Source organism: Pteropus alecto, unplaced genomic scaffold (genome assembly GCF_000325575.1).
Source record: "Pteropus alecto unplaced genomic scaffold, ASM32557v1 scaffold7, whole genome shotgun sequence".
Taxonomy (NCBI): domain Eukaryota; kingdom Metazoa; phylum Chordata; class Mammalia; order Chiroptera; family Pteropodidae; genus Pteropus; species Pteropus alecto.
Genome location: NW_006494614.1, coordinates 47,197,121 through 47,217,346, shown reverse-complemented (window position 1 = coordinate 47,217,346; position 20,226 = coordinate 47,197,121). Strand labels below are relative to the sequence as shown.

The 20,226-nt window shown below is 34.6% G+C and overlaps 1 protein-coding gene across 2 annotated transcripts in view; it reads right to left on the bottom strand.

The window, feature by feature from the left end:
* UVRAG (UV radiation resistance associated) overlaps positions 1-20,226 on the bottom strand; it is a 253,876-nt gene that overhangs the window by 93,598 nt on the left and 140,052 nt on the right. For both annotated transcript variants that reach the window (XM_006926633.3, XM_025042682.1), the window contains one exon: positions 16,856-17,021. In XM_006926633.3, coding sequence (XP_006926695.1) covers positions 16,856-17,021 — 166 coding nt within the window. The remainder of the gene's footprint in view (positions 1-16,855; positions 17,022-20,226) is intronic.

The following is a 20,226-nucleotide window of genomic DNA, read 5'->3' as shown; positions in this document are numbered from 1 at the left end:
GATTAATGTTTTGAGTACTGTGTGCATTTATTCCTTGTACAGATATTTCTGAGTGAATATTACATACAGTAGTCATTTTACATAAATTCTGCCTTATATTCTTCACATTTCTCTAAAGCGATTATCTTCATTTCCAGATAAGAGCACAGAGACTAGTGATGTTAAATAAACTGGTTCAAGGTGTGTTTGATGCCAAAGTTCTTTCAGAAGAGTAAAATGAGAAAGCCATGATTTTTCCTTTCTTAAGTTTAGAATATTCAATTTTTATTATTCAAATGCCATATGAAGGAACTTATACTGTTATAATGGCAGTAATCTCTTAGTACTGTAGCAGAAACAGGTTGTCATACAATAAATTTTAATTACAGAATGTAAAAAAAAAATGTCCATATGGCTTATCCTTGTTAGATAGTTATATATGGAAGCAAGCATATGTTTAAGTCAAATTAGTTGTATGTTTATTATAACCAATCTGTGATTTAAAACACGTTATAAAGATATATTACCATGTTTTGGATAAATGCATATTGAATGTACATGTATACTTAAAGCTAATCATCTTTGAAAGTAATTTTTATTTTTATGTAAACTAACGATTAAATTATAAACATCCTTCTTTTATCTATGCCTAAAAGAAAATCACTGAGCAACTTAAAGTGAAGTCTCTTACCAGGCAAAGTGAGAAACTGGAGGTTATGGTCAATGGAATGGTACAATACCTGTTTTATACCAGTGTATATGTCCTTCAGTTGCATCTAACCTTTACTTGGACAGCTCATAATTATCTTCTACACTCAGCAGCTCAGATGTTTAGGGGCCATCTCCTTGAGTGTGCCTTTGCTTGCTACCCCCAGTTCAACCCTAAGCTAATCTCTAACATGGCCTTTATAATGCTGAGTATGATTGTCTGCTGATTTGCTGTCCACCCCTGATGCCACTTCAGTAGCTGAGTAATTTTATCTAACTCCGGCATCTTGTACAGTGACTAATATTTATTAGTCCTCAATATATGGTTTGACTTTGTCATGATGTAACCCTTTCATAATTTAACTCTTGTGATTTAATTATATATGAATTCTCATACCAATTTTTCCTTCAAAGAATTAGAGAAGAAAAACTCTATAAAAATCAATTGATCATTTAATCTGATTCAGAAGTTACTAAGTTTGGTGATCTTACCAATTATAAATTATCATGGGGAGAGGTATAGAAATATAGCAGTGAATATCTTCCATATTTTTACTATCTGGTTAAAAGAATGACATTAATTTGTTTTACAATGACTCAGGACATGAAAGTATCCTGAGACAAGGTATTTTACTATATTTGAACTATTATAGTAAGATACCTTGGGAAGTTAAAATAATCTCACATGTACCTAAAAATAATTTTCTTCTTCTTTCCATCCATTTATTTCTTCAGAAAACCAAAAGATTCCACAAACCACCTACTCAAAACTCTCTGGCTTTATATAATTATCCTTGTATCTTTCATTGTTTTCCTATCAAAAAATCAAACATTTAAAAATTAAAGAATGGTTGCTACTTTCAATGCAACAAAATAAATTTATTTATTAAAGTAAATGATTAATTCATATTAGAACCCAAAGCATCTATGCTGTTATGATATGTATTAACAGACTGCAAAAAGCCAGTCCATGGACTACCTGGAAAGCTCACTGATGATCTGGGGAACTCCTGTTAAGAAACACTGATCTCGCATACTCTAATAATGTAACAACCTTTATTCTAATTACATTATTATTCTAATAATGCAGCCCATGACATAGCCCACTATTAACTAAATATATTATTCCTCTGCCGCTCCAACCCTCAAGCATTACACTGAACCTCTATTCTGATTTGCGTATACTGCAAACCAGAACAGCAGTAAGTTCAAGTTGGGGTCACATGTCAGAATTATCTGGTTTTCTTTTTTATCCCACTGTCCCATTACATTATTGTATTTTAATTTAGTTGGTTGCAGAAAGCTGAGATGACAATAATACTAGAGAAGACTTCTTCATCCAGATAATAACATCAGCACTATAAAAGCACATTTCATTAAAAGCAACACACACAACAATATGCTTCCAAGTGTCAGCAATGAAATCGCTGCACAATTACTTTTGACTCTTTTTCCACATTCCCCCTCTCTCAGTGGAATGCCTAATCTTCACAAGGTGTTCATTTCCTGTCTCACCCAGCAACCACCTTCTGCAGTTTTATTTTGTTGATCTCTCCTGCCTAAATTTCCATGGGGATTCCTTATTTTAAAACAGGCTCTTTGCTCTCACTCCTGAACACAACCCCATCAGCACTGCTGCCTGTGCCTTGGATTACGACAGACACAGAAGTTAATAGCTTGCCATGGTCCTAAGGGACTGTATGAAATAATGATTGTCCTGGCCAGAGCATCTACAGTTAAAAACTGTGGGCTACAGTGTGGAGTGTCAGATTACCTAATAGCATTTGCAAAAACTGAACATCGCTTTTGCTCTTCTAATTCAATTAAGGAAACATTTTATTGAGTGTCTACACAATACAAGGCTCTCTGCAAGGCAGTGGAGTAAGGTTAATGCCAAGTAAGAAATAGTTTCTACACTGACAATATTTAAGAAGAATAAGACAAATAAATCTAAAACCTACTAGTATCACTGGGTTGTTGTTAAAATGAAATAAGTGTATATATAAATACACTTCATTTCTGAGATACTACATAGAATTGCTGACAGAATTATAAGGAAAGTTTTAGATAATCAGGAAGGGCTTTATGTTCAACAACAATTTTGATTCTAAGGAAGGCATTCCAGATAAGCAGAACAGCATGGACAAAGAGCATCAAAGTGGGAATTAATGTGATGTGTTTGGAAAACAATAGTTTAAGCATAGGTTATGAAATGAGGGAAAACTGGGATGAGACCAAAAAAAAAGTAGCAGGCAAGGCTGGGAACTGTTTAGTTTGAACCTACTTGGGCTTCACTATCTGACAGCTTCTAAGATACAGACATTTGCTTGATTCATTAGTAGATATTAGGCAGTGAACTCCCTGCAGTTGCAGTAAAAAAAGACAAGACTTCAGACTTGCAACAGCTTTGTTCCCAAAACTCTGGGAAACTTCTTAGTCCTCTGTATTGACACCATTGACTGAAAGATTCTGTACCTCGTGGCATTATAACAAAAAGAAATCTAGTCTTATACCACTGGGTTGCATTTTAAATTTTCCTTAACCTTTTCTTAGGCCCACCTTTCCTTTTAGTGAAATAGTAAAAAAATACTGGAATTCCTGTTGCAAAACTCAATGCATACATAATAGTTGCTGCAAATTTTTATTGAGCATCTTCTATATGCCAAGTACTACGCTTCATTTAATCCTCATAAGAACCTGGTGGGAGAGCTATTATACCAGGTGAACTAAGATTCAGAGAGGACAACATTTCCACAGTCACTCATTGATAAGAGGTGAAGCCAACATAACTCTAAAGCCTTAAATAATTAAAAATAAAAAGCAAAACCCCACCAAGTTTAAATAACCTGAGGCAAGAAAGAAAGAGAGACATTTTACATTGTACCTTTTAAAGAAAAATATGTCAAGTGAACCAACTGATAAATAGAATTTAATTAACATTTTCAGTGAGAACTTAACATAGTGACTCTGCTTAACATATAAGGATTTGCATCATGGTATTTTTCACTAGAGAGCTTTCCCTAAATCATGAAGCGGGGTATTTCAGTCTCATATACAGACCCATTTTGATAAAAACATTTCTTTCATCTCCGAAATGCTTGCTTTAAAAGGACTACACTTAAAAATCAGCATATAATCTTCTGGGTGTGCTTTCCTCAGTCGGCCACATCAAAGTGAATGCTTAGTTAACTTGCTACGTGACCTCACTTCATCTTTCAACCTGATTTTCAACTTGTGAAATCAAAAACTGAATTATATGACCTAATAATATTCTGTCTGGTTCTAAAATACAGTAAATCTACAATTCTGCATGGACATACATTTTTCTATCTTCATTTCTGTCCCATGGTGTACCCTTATGTAGTTATATTGGAGTTGGACTACAGACATTTTTTGGGTGTTTTCATATGAACAGAGATTTTTCAATTCAGGTCACATTCCTATAATCAAATGGAAAACCTGAAATAACTAATATATTCATTTATTTCAGTGATAGTATTCACCCTGGAAAGTATTTGTTTTATTATACTTTAAAGTTGTGCATCAAAAAAGAAAAAAGAAAACAAAACCAAAGCATTTGGTCCACCCACTGTCCCAAGTCATCACATTCATCATTTAATTTAAAGGTTTGAGATCTTGGTTACTTAGGGCTCTATATGCCAGCATCTGAGCAACAACCTATAATAAAATAAAGATGAAAGGTTATAAGAAATGTTCTAATTTATAGGACAAACAGTACAAAAGTTGAAAGTCTAAGCACAATGTGAAAATCTCCCACTTCCGTAAGGAAGCCATCGGATTTAACTGAATGCCATGCAAGCAAACATATGAGAATTTAGCGAAAATAGCAACCATTTCTGAACTCACAGGAGGATAAACAAACAGAAGCTGAAAATTTTAAAGGAAGGAATCTATAATTCTAGAAATATAAGATGCTGTCAACAGGTGTTTAAGTATGCCTGATGCAGGTAATAATAGAAATGAGGAGGCAGAATTACAGCAGCCTGAAAATATTTATGTTTTCAATATAAGCCTTATGCCAACAAAATCCCAGGTGCCAAGTCACTATTTATAGAGATAATTTGCTTCTTATACAAATAACGTTTCAGGTATTCTAATTGCTTCAGGAAGACGCCAATAGAAAAAAATTTTCATTCATTTATTCAAGAAGGCAATATTGCCAGGCCAGAGAGGCAGGCTGAAGGAACACAGAAATGGAATCAGTCTGCTCACTGCCACTCCACAAATTCCTTTGTCTCTTCCCTCCTGGCAAAATGCAACCTAGTTATGCTGAAGGGGAAGCTCCAGACATGCCAAGGAAGCTACAAGAAAAATAAAAGACTCAAGTCTCAGGCCTAGGGACCTACCTGTCAGGCCAGCTCCTTTATATATATAGTTTGTGCATGACTGCCTTATGCACTCGGTCACAAAAAAGGTGACAGATTATTAAAAGGAACCATTCTCTCTCTCATGAGCATCAGATCCACATGCAATGACTATGATCTGAACCCAGTATTATCTGATTTTGGACACATCATAATTTTTTTATACTCTACAATTTCTGTCTCTTACAAAAATCAGAATCAATAAGGTAAAAAAAGGCAACTCCTGGGGTTTTAGTCAAGATCTTATATAGGAATAATAATATAGGAATAAGCATATGTACAAAAAAAATCAAGAAAATGGGAAAAGCAGCATTAACATTTCTCTAGGTTCCAATAATTCCACTACAGGAAAATAGCTGACCATCTTTTAGCGATTTGTAAAAGTCTTGCTGTGGATAGGCCAGAAAGTTTCAAAAGTGCCTGCCAATTATACCACTCCCTATTTCTCCTTCTGAGAATAAAGCAAAAAACGTCAGACATCTTTTGAGGGTTTGAAAAAGCCATATGCTCTGACCAGCTATGTCCTAGCTAAATGATTGTTTCACTAATCCATTCTGAATGTATTGTCTAACAGACAGTTAAGCAGCACAACAGCAATGACTAATACATTTCATTTCAAAAGTCACTTTAAAACCTACTTTTTAGTCTTCAGTGAAAGAAGAAAAAAGTGGGAGAAAGAGCATTGCAGCTGGACTCTGGTTACATTCCTTCGTGTTTTGTGGTCTGAGCCTCAAAATGAAATGCGGAAAAGATTTCAGAGTGTCCCTTTACAGTGTGCAGGTGCACAAGAAATGGTTTAGGCAAGGTATCAACCCGGACAAGTGTTTCGAACAGGCCAGACAAAGGAAAGAAAGAACTTTTTTCCTTCCAGCAAAACTGGCTAAACAGGGCTTTGAACTCTAACATTTCATGTGCCAATAGCCAGAGGAGGTAGGCAATCAGAGAGGGCAGAGGCTGAGGATTCCTAGTCCTGTTATATTAAGTATAATTTGTTCTACTGGTCATTCAATTCCTATTTTCCATCTCCCGTGAAGATTTGAGTCTACCTAATACCCTGGAAATGTCTGCATAAAAACTAACACACTCAGAAAGGAAAACCATGTATACATATCTGCTAATATATTTGATAGTTCATAAAATCTAAGACGGCATCAATCATGAACTGCATCATTAGCTTATGTACCACTAAAAGATAAATGCTATCAATCATAATATCACATGCCATTAATAAGGTGCATTTCATTTTTAGCAATATTAAAATGTCAAAATAAGTATAACAGAATCAATAAAATACAATGTGTTTCAGCAAAAGGGGGAAGACAGAGGTAGAATACATAATTAGTTCACTAAAATGCAATTCCTGTGGTTCTCCTGGATGCCAAAGAAAAAACAGGTAATGTAATCTTCTAAATCTAGCTAGCCTTCTCAGATTACTTAGGAAAAATCAGTCAACCAATAAACAAATCATCCCTACTACTCACACTGGGGCACACTGCTTTAATTTGTGCTAGGCTGCTCCCTCACAAATTAAAGTGGGCAGCTGAAGAAATTCTGGAAAAAGAGTATTTATCTTTTTGAGGGACACCCTTGCTTCAAGCTCCCAAAGTGATTTTCCTATATAACTAATATTTAAGTTAGATCATCATGCACTAATCTGATAAAAATCTGGAGAGATATTAAATTTTATTACTATGGAACCTAGACAAGGTTGGAAGGGGTGATCATTCTCCATATAACTACAAGGTGATCTTTGTCAAAGACATATTTGGCCATGATGCTCTCTCTTACTTATAATCACCTAGAGGTCCCTTTATCCTTTATAAGTAATGTTTTTCATCATTAAACAAACAAATGCAATGATGTCAGCAAAAAAGACAAAGCAGGTAGATCTAAGGGTCCTTTTAGATAAACAGTAAAAAAATTAAAAAATAAAAAAAAATCCAGCATAAACTGTCAGAATCAACTTTGCCCAAATTCTGGAAAACAGTCATAAGTTTACAACAACCAAATAAATGTTGAATCAAGAAAAAGGAAATTAAAAATCAGGAGGAAAGCTTTGCGGCATTTTTACATACCCTGTCCCTAACCCTTTCTTCAGCTCAGCACACTGGTCTTGAAGACAGATGCCTATATCCCCAGTATAAGGCCTTGATCCCTGGTTCTTAAGGGAACAGAGGAGATTTTATTCTAAAAAAATTTCTGTTTGTCTGTTATAACTTGTCGAAGACACCTGAAAGACTAATACAAGGTACCTGCTTTTGTTTTGCCTAGGCAGAACTCAATTAGAAGTGATAACAGGGGACACTGTTCAAGATGTATGGCAAACAAAAAACCCACAGCTTTGCTGTGCAAAAGATTAAGGCTGCGACACAGAACAGACTGTCTAAAGCCTGAGAGAAAAAGCTAGAAAGTTTGAGAAATTAGTGCATTTGAAAGTGCCCATATATACTAGAGAATACAAGAGTTACAAATATGCCCAGAACAAGATGCATGCTTGGAAAAGACCTGAGAAGATCCTAGGCTTTTATCTCTGGCTTATCACTAGTCTTAACTGCAAGCAAGACAAGAAGGCTAAGTTGTTAAGGTTGAAATGAAAGGAAACTAGGCAGTTCGTCAAAACTGTACAAAAAAATAAAGATCTCCAATAAAGGTAACCACACAGGTAAATAAAAAAGACAGCACTATGGGCACATAATATATAAAGATGTAATTTGTCACAATAACAATAACATAAAGGTGGGGGGAGAGAGGTGTAGAGAAGCAGTGTTTATATGTTACTGAAGCTAAGCTGGTATCAATTCAAACTAGATTGTTATATAGAATGTTAATTTTAATTTCCAGAGTAACCAATAAGAAAATACCTTTAAAATATACTGAAAAGGATATGATAAAGTAATCAAAATGGTACACTACCAAAAAAATCTATCAAGCCAAAAAAAGGGACAGTACCAGAGGAAAAAACATATGGAAAACAAATAGCAAAGCGGCAGAAATCCTTCCATATTAATAATTATATTAAGTATAAGTAGATTAAACTCTCCAATCAGAAGGCAGAGATTTAGCAGAATGAATAAAATAATATGATCCAACTAGATGCTGCCCACAAGAGATTCATTTTAAATGTAAAGACATGAATAGGTTCAAAGTGAAAAGATGGAAAAGAAATTTCATGCAAACAGTAACCAAAAGAGAGTTGGGGTGGTTATACTAGTATCAGACAAAATAGTCTTTAGGTCAAAAACTTGTAAGAGACAAAAAGGGTCAATTGATTAGGAAGAAATAATAACTAAAAACATATGCACCAAACGACAGAGCCCTAAAATATATGAAGCTAACACTGACAGAAATGAAGGGAGAAGTGTTCCTACAATAATAGTTGGAGAGTTTAATACTCCACTTTCAATAATGAATAAAATATCTAGAAAGAAGATCAATAAAGATATAGATGATTGTCACTATAATCCCCCTAAACTTAACATACATATAAAAACACTGCACCTAACAACAGTAGAATACATATTCTTCTCAAATGCATATGTAACCTTCTCTAGGACAGACCATAAGTTAGGCCACAAAACAAGTCTTAAGAAATGTAAAAACATTGAAATCATACAAACTATCTTCTCCATCACAATGAAATGAAACTAGAAATCAATAATGGAAGAAAAACTAGAAAATTTGCAATCATAAGGGACATTAGAAAAGACTTTGAGATGAATGAAAATAAAAACACAACATACCAAAATGTACAGGATATGAAAACTTACAGGTATAAACACTGACATTTAAAAAAAAAAAAGATAACATATCAATAACCTAACTTTACATCAGAGGAATAGAAAACAAAACTCAAACCTAGCAGAATGAAGGAAATAATATAGATAAATAAAATAGAGAACAGAAAAACAAAGATAATCAACAAAATCAAAAGTCAATTATTTGAAAAGACCAACCAAATTGATAAACTTTTAGCTAGATTAAAAAGAGGATGACACAAATAACTAAAATAAGAAACAAAAATGGAGACACTATTACAGACCTTATAGAAATTAAAAGAATTATAAGAAATACTATGTCCAACTGTGCACAAATTACATAACCTAGATAAAATGGATATAGTCCTAGAAACACACAAATCTAAACTAACTCAAAATTACATAAAAACATGAACAGACCTATAATAAGTAAAGAAATTGAATCAGTAATCAAAAGCCTTCCAACAAAAGAAAGACCAGGGCCAAAAAGGCTCCACTGGGAAATTATAATAAACATTTAAAGGAAGAATTAACAGCAATCCTCAAACTCTTCTAAAATAGGGGTCTCCAACCTCCGGGCCATGGACCACTACCCGTCTTTGGCCTGTTAGGAACCAGGCCACACAGCAGGAGGTAAGCGGCAGTTGAACTCGCTGGTGAAGCTTCATTGTTATTTGCAGCCTCTCCCCAGCGCTAGCATTATCACCTCAGCTCCATCTCACATCAGGCATTAGATTCTCATAGGAGCACCAGTCCCTGGTGCCAAAAAGTTTGGGGCTGCTGTTCTAAAAAACAGAAAAGAAGGGAATACTTCCTAACTCATTCCATGAAGCCACTATTACCCTGATAGGATAGCCAGACAAAGACCATCATAAGAAAACTATACCCAATATCCCTTATGAATATAGATGTAAAAATCCTCAATGAAATACTAGCAAACTAAATCCAATGGTTCACTAAAAAGCCTTTTTTGGGGGCACAGGGGGAATAGAAAAAAATGATCCTAAAATTCATATGGAATTACAAGGGCCCTAAATAACCAGAACAGTACTGAAAAAGAACAAAAAATTGGAGGATTCACGTTTCTCAATTTCAAAATTTACTGTGGTATTTGCATAAAGACAGACATACAGATCAATGGACTGGAACTGAGAGTCCAGAAATAATCTATGGCTAATTGATTTTCAGCATGTGCCAAAGCTATTCAATGGGGGAAGGAACACTCTCTTCAAAATGGTGCAGAGACAACTGAATACCCACATGCAAAAAAATGGAGTTGGACCCCTACCTCATACCATATACAAAAACTCAAAATGGCTCAAAGACCTAAATATAAAATAAAACTACTATAAAAAAAAAAAAAAAGGGGGTAAATCTTCATGACCTTGGATTTGGCAATGGATTTTAGATATGAAACCGAAAGTACTTTCAAACAAAAAAGACAGACAAAATACACCTAATCAAAATTTTAAACTTTTTGCGTATCAAGAAAGTGAAATCGAAGAAGTCAAACTGTCACTATTTGCGGATGACATGGGTCTCTATATAGAAAACCCTAAAGACTCCACAAGAATACTACTAGAAACAATAAGCAAATACAGTAAAGTTTCTGGATACAAAATCAATGTTCAAAAATCCATAGCATTCCTATACTCTAATAATGAACTGTCAGAAAAAGAATGGAAAAATAATTCCTTTTGCAATTGGAACAAAAAGAATAAAATATCTAGGAATAAATTTAACAAAACATGTGAAGGACCTATATGATGAAAATTATAGGACCCTATTAAAAGAAATTAAAGAAGATATAAAGAAATGTTCTTAGATTGAAAGAATCAACAGTTAAAATAACCTTATTACATAAAGCATTTTATAGATTTAATACAATCCTCATTAAAATCCCATCGGCATTTTTTAAAGAAATAGAACAAAAAAATCTTCAGATTTGTATGGAAACATAAAAGATCCCAAATTGCAAAAGCCATCCTGAGAAAAAAGAACGAGGCTGGAGGCATCATTCTGCCCGACTTCAGGTTAATCTACAAAGCGACAATAATCAAAACGATATGGCAGCAAAACAGACACACGGACCAGTGGAACAGAATAGAGAGAGTCCAGAAGTAAACCCATGTATATAAGGACAAATAATTTTTGACAAAAGAGCCAAAAACATACAGTGGAAAAAGAAAGGCCTCTTCAATAAATGGTGTTGGGAAAACTGGAAAACCATCTGCAAAAGGATGAAACTAGACTGTTGTCCATCACCACATATCAAAGTTAACTCAAAATGGATTAAGGATCTGAATATGAGACCTAAAACAATATTTGCATAGAAGAAAACATAGGAACTAAACTCATGGACCTTGGACTTAAAGAGAATTTTATGAATTTGACCTCGAAGGGAAGGGAAGTAAAAGCAAAAATAAATAAGTGAGACTACATCAAACTAAAAAGCTTCTGCACAGCAAAAGAAACCGTCAACAAGGTAAAGAGACAACCACCCCAACGGGAAAAGATATTTGCAAGCAACACCTCCAAAAAGGGCCTTATATTCAAAATATACAAAGAACTCATACAACTCAATAACAACAAAAAAACAAACAATCCAATTAAAAAATGGGCAAAGTACCTGAACAGACACTTCTCTCAAGAAGACACACAAATGGCTAGCAAACATATGAAAGGATGCTCATCATCACTAGCTATTAGAAAAATGCAAATCAAAACCACAATGAGATACCATCTTACACTTGTTAGAATGGCTATAATCAACAGAACAAGTAATAACAAGTATCGGAGAGGATGTAGAGAAAAAGGAACCCTCATACACTGCCGGTGGGACTGCAAATTGGTAAAGCCACTATAGAAAACAGAATGAAGGTTCCTCAAAAAACTAAGAATTGATCTACCATATGATCCAGCCATCCCTCTACTGGGTATTTACCCCAGACTTTAAAACCCATATCCGAAAAGATATTTGCAAACCGATATTCATAGCTGTGTTATTCACAGTAGCCAGGACATGGAAGCAATCGAAATGTCCTCTACGATAGATGATTGGCTGAAGAAGCTGTGGTATATATATACAATGGAATATTACTCAGCCATAAGAAGAGATGAAATACTGCCATTTGTGACAACATGGATGGCCCCTGAGATAATCATGCTAAGCAAAATAAGCCAGACAGAAAAAGTTGAAAACCACATAATCCCACTTATATATGGGATATAAACCTAAAAGCAACAAACGAACGGGACAAACAGAGACTCATGGACATGGACAATAGACTAGTGGTTACTGGGGGGCAGGGGGAGGGAGGAGGTAGATGGGTAAAAGGGGTCAAATACGTGGTGACAGAAAGAAATCTAACTATGGGCGGTGAACAAACAATGCAATATATATATGCCTTACTGCTTAATTATACACCTGAAACTTACTGGATTTCGTTAACCAATGTCATCATAATAAATAAATAAACAAACAAATAAGAAAGTGAAACTGTTTTAATTGCTTCTTACTCACCCATTGATAAGGGAGGGATTAGTGTCCTAGGGTTATGGAGATAGCTGAACCCTGGACATCTGACACGGGACGGATGAAATTGAGAGAAATTTATTAGTCACATACACTCTCACAGCCCACGAAAGGAAGACATTGCATGCCATGTGGGATCACATAGGGGTTACAAGTAAAAACAGTGTGAAAATTAATAAACAGAAACCTCATTTACAATGTATTCGGTAGGCCAGAAGAGAGCACTCTCATGCATGTGTCAGTGAATGCATACTACTGACCCCAACAAGACGGGGAGTATCTTGCATCTCCAACAGGAACTGATACTGCATTACTACCTCATCAAGAAGAAGAAAAGATTTCTCCTTGCCCAGTAACAATTCAGCCAACGGAAGACTGCCATAACACAGCCAATGAAAAGTCACTATATTTGAACTTTTAGTTTCCTCCAATGGACTCTTCCTTTACAACAACCCCTCCCCAAGTCCAATAAAGAGGGTTCCTCTCCTTTATTTCTCTGGACCTGTGCATGGTTCACCATTAGACTACATGTTCCACACTGCAGTTCTTTGTTGTTCCCAAATAAATCCATTTTGCTGGAGAAATAGCTGGCTGTCTCTATGTTTAAGGTCAACATTGTTGAACAACCAAGGGCTATGAGAGGCAATTTTGTAGTATCAAAAGGATATAGTGACAACTGGATCCTATAGGAGGTTGATTTCCATAATTTCCCAGTTCCCAAGGAATTAAAATTCACTACTGAGGAATAAGCAGTAACTATACCCGCTTATTGGTGGATAAGGAGGGTTGTTTGGATAGGGGAACTTATCCACAGGAACAGGGTTGGGCAGAGCTATTCAAGGCCCTCCTGATATCACAAGGTAATAAAGGCAGCATATAATATTGACCTTAATTTTAGGCCTTAAACTGTAACAACTCAGAGGAGGGGAGACAATATTTGCAAATGAAATATATCTGATAAGGGTCTAGTATCCAAAATACATAAAGAAGGCTTACAACTCAAAAACAAAAAAGATGAACAACCCAATTAAAAAATGGGCAACGGACTTAAACAGGCATTTCTCCAAAGAAGATATATAAATGGCCAGCAAGCATATGGAAAAATGTTCAACATCATTAGTCATTAAGGATATACAAATCAAAATCACAGGGAATGTAAACTGGTGTAGCTGCTGTGGGAAAGTTTTACAATTCCTCAAAAAAGTAAAACATAGAATTTCCATATGGCCCACAATTCTACTCCAAGGTATCTATGCAAAGTAATTGAAAATGGATACTCAAAAAATACTTCTACATGAATGTTTATAGCAACAATATTCAAAATAACCAAAAGGTAGAAATAATCCAAATGTCCATCAACAGATGAATGGTTAAACAAGACGTGGTATATACATTCAAGGGAGTATTATTCAACCAGTGAATAAAGTACTGATTATGCTACAATGTGGATACACCTTGAAAACATCAGAATAAGTGAAAAAAAAAAAAAAAACCAAAACCTTAAACAAAAGGTCACATGTTGTATGATTCCATTTATATGAAATATACAGAATAGGTAAATCCATAGAGACAGAAAGTAGATGGTAGTTCCCACAGGCTGAGAAAAGAGGGTGCTGGCTGGGAAAACAGGGAGTGACTGTTTAATGGGAACAGGGTTTTCTTTTGGGGTGATGGAATATCTTGGAGTAGAGAGAGGTGGTGGTTGCACAACATTGTGACAATACTAAATGCCACTGAACTGTATACCTGAAAAAAATTAACCTTATGTTATGTGAATTTCACCAAGATCATTTTTAAAAAAGAAAACATATCTATGTCCTCTTTTGTCAAACATATACATTTTAGGCTCTCTTTAAATATTTTTAAAATTGAAAAGAATACTTGGGCTATAAACTAATTAATCGATGTCTGGAAAAGGCACTAGTTTAAACTACACATGTGTTTCCTGCCCCCAACTTACAAGCTGAGAGTCATTGTCCTAACAGATAAAGTACTAAATTCTTTCATGGGTGCCTACCTTTCCTGTCTTTTCTTTTGCAGTTTCCTAAATATAGTAGAGGATATTCATTTCTTCATGTCGATGATCACAACATCTTTCAATCTAGAATAGTGGTTCTCAACCCCCATTTTGCATCTGAATCACCTCCAGGAACTTCTAAAAAAATACCTCACGACTGGGCCCCATCAATGGAATCAGAATTTTGGGGAGAGAGGCCAGGTATCTGGAGGTCAGGAGCTCATTTTCAAAACTGCCCCAGGTGTTTTTTTCTAATATATGCATTTGAGAGCATAAATTTCCCTCTGAGCATAGATTTACCTGCATCTTAACAAAGTTTCATAATCTATATTTTCATTATCATTCAGTTTAAAATAACTTCAAACTTCCTTTTTAGTTTCTTCTTTGATCTGTAGGTTGTACAGAAGTATACTGTTTAATATCCACACATTAATGGATTTTATTATTGATTTCTTGTAAATTCCACTGTGGTCAGTAAACAAATTGTGAATTATCTTAATCTTTTGAAATTTGTTGAGTTCCAGCATTATCAATTCTAGTAAACGTTCCATATGTACCTAAAAGAACGTATATCCTATAACTTTGGTGTAATATTCTTTATCCATTACTTAGGTCTAATTCATTAATTGTACTGTTCAGGTCTTTTAGATTCTAATGGATGTTTCTGTCTGCTTATTCTAATAGTGAAAGGAAATTTAAAGTCCTCTGCTATGACTGTGGATTTCCTTGTACTTCTATGAATTTCTGTCTGTATGTTTGAAGTGATGGTTTTAGGTACATATATATATTTAGAATTGACTGTATTATCATGAAATGTCCCACTTTATTTAAAATTTCACATTGTCTAATATAATAGTTATACTAGCTCCCATTTAAATAATATTTGAATAATATGTCTTTATTTGTTCTTTTAACATTTCTGTATCCTTATATTTGAGCTGTCTCTTGAAAGCAGGATGAGAGCTTTTTATTCAGCCTGACAATCTTTAAGTAGAAAGGATAATTTTATAGGATAATTTTGATTATCCTGATTACATGATAATTTTGGGTTCATATCTATCAAATTTACTATTTGTTTTCTCTTTGTCCCAATTGTTTAACATTCATTTTCCTTTCTTAACTTCTTTTGGATTACTCAAGCATTTAAAAATTTTTTTCCATTTATTTCCAATAATAATTTTTTGCTTGTACAAAACAACACTTTTAGGGGTTACGAGATTATAATAGCATCAATTTATTAGAGTCTCATATAAATTAGTATTTTACCACTTTCTAAACATTGCTAGGATCTTAGGGCACTTTAATTCCATTTCCAATTCACAACTTTTGTGTTAGAGTCATGCATTACAATTCTAAATATATTTTGTGTACGTGTATATTATATTTAATGAGACATTACTATTTGTTTTGTAGTCAAAATTAATTCAAATATACTTATATTTACTCTTTGTTCCTTCTTGCATTTCCAAGTTTCTATGCAAGATTATTTCTATTCTGCCTTTAGTTATTTCCCTTAGTATAGGTCTGCTGGGATGTATTTTCTTAGTTTTGACGGTGTGAAATGTCTTTTTTTTCTTTACTTTTGAAGGATTTTTTTCTTTACTTTTGAAGGAATGTAAATTTTTAAGTTGGCTGTACTGTTTTATAGTACTTTTCAAATGTCACTGCATCACCTTCTGGCTCCCAATGTTTCTATTGAGAAGTTAGCTTTCAGTCTTATTATTGCTCTTTTGATGCTTAATCTTTTTTCTCCAGATACTTTTAATATTTTTACTTTGTCTTTAGTTTTCAGCTGTTCTACTATAATTTCCCTAAGTATTTTGGCTCTGTACTTATTTGATGTTGTAGTTAATGATTCTTGAATTTACAGCTTGATGTTTTCCCCCCATCAATTTGAAAAATTCTGCCATTATCTCTTAAAATATTGCATTTTTTCCTATGTGCTCTCTTCTCCCAATCTGTGACTCCAGTTATATGTAGATTAGCTCCTTTTGTTGTGTCCTACACATGTCTACCACTTTCCTATACAATTCATCTCTTTTGTTTTTTGTGGTTTGGTCAGAATATTTTCTATTGACCAATTCACTAATCCATTTTTCAGATATGTACAATCTGCTGTTAAGTCTCTTACCCTTTTCTTGGTTGTCTTTCTGACAAATCTTTTACCTATTTTATTTATTGACTAAAATGAAACAGGTACTACATGAATATTTACAAAGTATATTATGCTTGTCCTCACAAAAGCAAATTAAAATTAAATAAGTCAATTTTGCTCTCATTAGCAATTTTAACAAGTGAAGGAGTTGATCCATTATACTCTAAATGAATGACTACATTCTATTTAAAAGAAATAGAGTACTTAACAAAGAATATACAAAAATTGCCACAATCTAGGTCACATTTTATATTTTTAGCATACTCCATGTTTCATACTGGCTTGATGTTAAAGGTATATTTATTTTAAAAAGATACTTACTCTCTTTCCTTTTCTGTCAGCTTGTCATTGATATTATCTTTGATGGTTGATCTAGATCCTTTATGAATTATAGGATATCTGAGGGGCACTTGCAGGAAAAAGGAAATCATGGAGACCAAATGTGCAGTATAACCAAGGGCAACAGCAATGCTTCCATCATCTTTTGCTGTAAATTCAAAAGCAGAGGAAAAGAAAACAACTATTAACCTTACAAATGTAGCTATGAGGTCATAATGAATAAATTTCAAAAGAAATTTTATTAAAAAACTGGCAAATAAAATATTAATCTTATCTAAATTATGTACTTTATAATTTTAAACTCACAATTGTTTATATTATAAATGTACTTAAATTATGTGAATTTTATACAATCCAAACACATTAATAAAACTTGAAAGTTCATCTACTATATTTAAAACTATTTCCCAATAATTAATGTGATGAGATTAATATTTGATATATATCTTAAGAAAAAAATTCTTAGTGCACTCAAATATCCATTACTTTCTTTCCCAGAATTTTTAAAGGTAAAAATAATACTTGAGTCTATTATACAATGCGAAAATTAGTTTGAGGTTTAAACATAACATACTATATAATGTATCAAAGCATTGTACAGTTTATTCATTAACAACTTTTAAGCAATACAGTTGTACTGCTGTACTACTATACAACATTATTAATTCCAAAGTGACATGAAACAGCATAATGCATCCTTATGGAGTATGTTCTCAATATTCATAAATATACTGGTGCATAAATAACTCTGTGAAGTTTGAGATACAATAAGAGAGAAAAACATTTTAAACAGTAAAATTGAAAAGTCAAAAACCACGCTGCTAATACACATCCTCTTTATAAAGTTAGGTGGAAGCAACTGTTGGAAAAAATTCATATATCCTACAGTTAAACTTAAGCAACTATCTTTTAAGAAGTCACAGATAAGTACATTTTTAACTCACCATCCAGATTTCTACTACCATCAACCAAGTGACAAATAATCATTCAAGTACTCAAAACTGAGAGTAAAGTTTTAAATTTGCCCCAGAAGGAAGAAAAAAGTAACTGCTTGGTATACAGTATTCTCAAAATACTATAAAAAGTTAACACAAAAATACACACAGACACACACAAAATTTAACACATAACCTTTAATATCTCTAACTAGAGGAAGGCTGAAATGACTGGTATAATCTTGGCTTGAGTATTTCTTGATTTCTAAGGGTATCTTTAACTTCGATTATTAGTAATATATTTCACATTCTCCTTTTAAACTTATTCTTAGTCATCTAAGCACTTCTTATTTCAGGGATGCCATGATAGCTAATATTCCTCAGTGAATTCTCTACCCTTGACAAACACAGCAGACTCTTGGTTCCTCTCTGATCATACTATAAAAATGAGTAATTTTTATTATATACTTTTCTTCTACCAGGCATTGACCACAGTTCTTTATTTATGAGAATCATTCATTCATCAACAATTACTAAACAGGGCAACAATTACTAAACACCTTTTATATGCTATTTCATTTATTTTACAGATAAAGAAATTAAGGCTCAAAAAAGTTATGGAACATGTCCAAAGTAATACAGCTAGTGTGTGTGTGTGTGTGTGTGTGTGTGTATATATATATATATATATATATATTAACCTGACACCAGTGCCTCTGTCTTTTAGGCATTCCACCATACTGTCTCAGGACTTTACTGTGGAATAGATAACAATTTTTTAACTTAGAGGCCTAGAACACACCAAGTATACAACACACATGTATCACCTTAGCTTCTTCACTTTTTTCTAGTAATGGCAAAGAACATATAAAAAGTCTGTGACTCCTGCGGGCAACCAAAATGGCATAGATGATAGAGGCTCTGTTCATTCCTCTGGCGACCAAATCAAAGTTGTGACGGAAACTAGGAGCAGCAGCAAGAGAAAATCGCCTGGGATCTTGATGAACAAGCCATACAGCTACGGAGAAATCCAAGAAAGCACTCTACAATGGCTGAAGGAAGGACAGGGCGAGGACACGGGACAACCCAATCTCGAGCAGCTGAATGAATCGGAGTCTGCAGCAGTGGTAGAAGCCTCTTAAAGGGGCTGCATCCGCGAGGGGATTTTTCCGGTGACAGACCTGCTCGCTCTGAGCACCAGTGCAGACTGGGCTGTGCACAGTGGGCACCAGGGACTTACAGGGAGACACTGTAGTAGTGAGGGCCTAGGCGAGACTCGCTCTGTACAGAAGTACCAGCGGTATCTATTGTTCCCTATTGAGCCCTCCCCACTGCCAGTGCGCGGACACAGTGCCGCCATTGCTGTGAGGTCATCAGACTGGATAACAGAGGTTACTCCCTGAAACTCCACCTCCTCCAGCTTGCGGCCCCACCCAAGCCACATCCAGGTTTATCCTCAGCGCGTCAGGTGCTCCTCACTGAGCAACGCCTAGACTCACACCGGAGGCAGCTGGCCTCGGTTTCTGGTGTGGTCTTTTGAGGCAACTATAAGCACAGCATCTGTGGATTGCTTGCTGAATCTTAACAGGTGGCCCTAGTGGGGTAGAGGCTTGAGCTAAATTTGGCCTGTAGCTGAGCCCCTCTCAGGACTGTGCCAGTGGACACCTACTTCACAAATCTACACTAATAAGACCAGGAGACTTAGGAGCTTTGCTTAGGACATAGAAACAGACATGGAAAGGCAGCCAAAATGGGAAGACAAAGAAGCAGAAACCATATGAGAAAACAGAACAGAGATCCAGATATAATGTAGTCAAGTAATCTAACAGATGCAGAGTTCAAAACACTCGTTGTAAAGATGCTCAACGAACTTTTGGTTAAATTCAGTGAGAATTTCAACAAAGAGATAAAAAACATAAAAATGGAAATGGAAATTATAAAAGAGTACCAGTCTGAAATGAAGAACACATTATCTGAGATGAAAAGTATATTAAATGGAATAAACAAAGAAATAAACAAAGTGAATAAATGCTCTACCTAGAGGATGGAAAAGCCAAGGACATTCAATCAGAATGGCAAGAAATAAGATGCCAAAACTATAAAAATAATTTAAGGAGCATATGGGATACTATTAAGGGTCCAAATATCCATCTGATCAGCATAACTGAAGAAAATCAAAATGTTGAACAGCTGTTTGAAGAAATAATGAGGGGAAACGTCTCTAACCTGGTGAAGGAAATGGACATAAAACCCCAGGAAGCTCAGAGAATTCCAAAAATCAGGGATTCAAAAGGCCCACACCAAGACACATCATAATTAAAATATCAAAGATTAAATACAAAGAGAGAATATTAAAAGCAGCAAGAGAAAAGCAGTTAGCTGCCTTCAAGGGAACACCCATAAGATTGGCAGCTAACT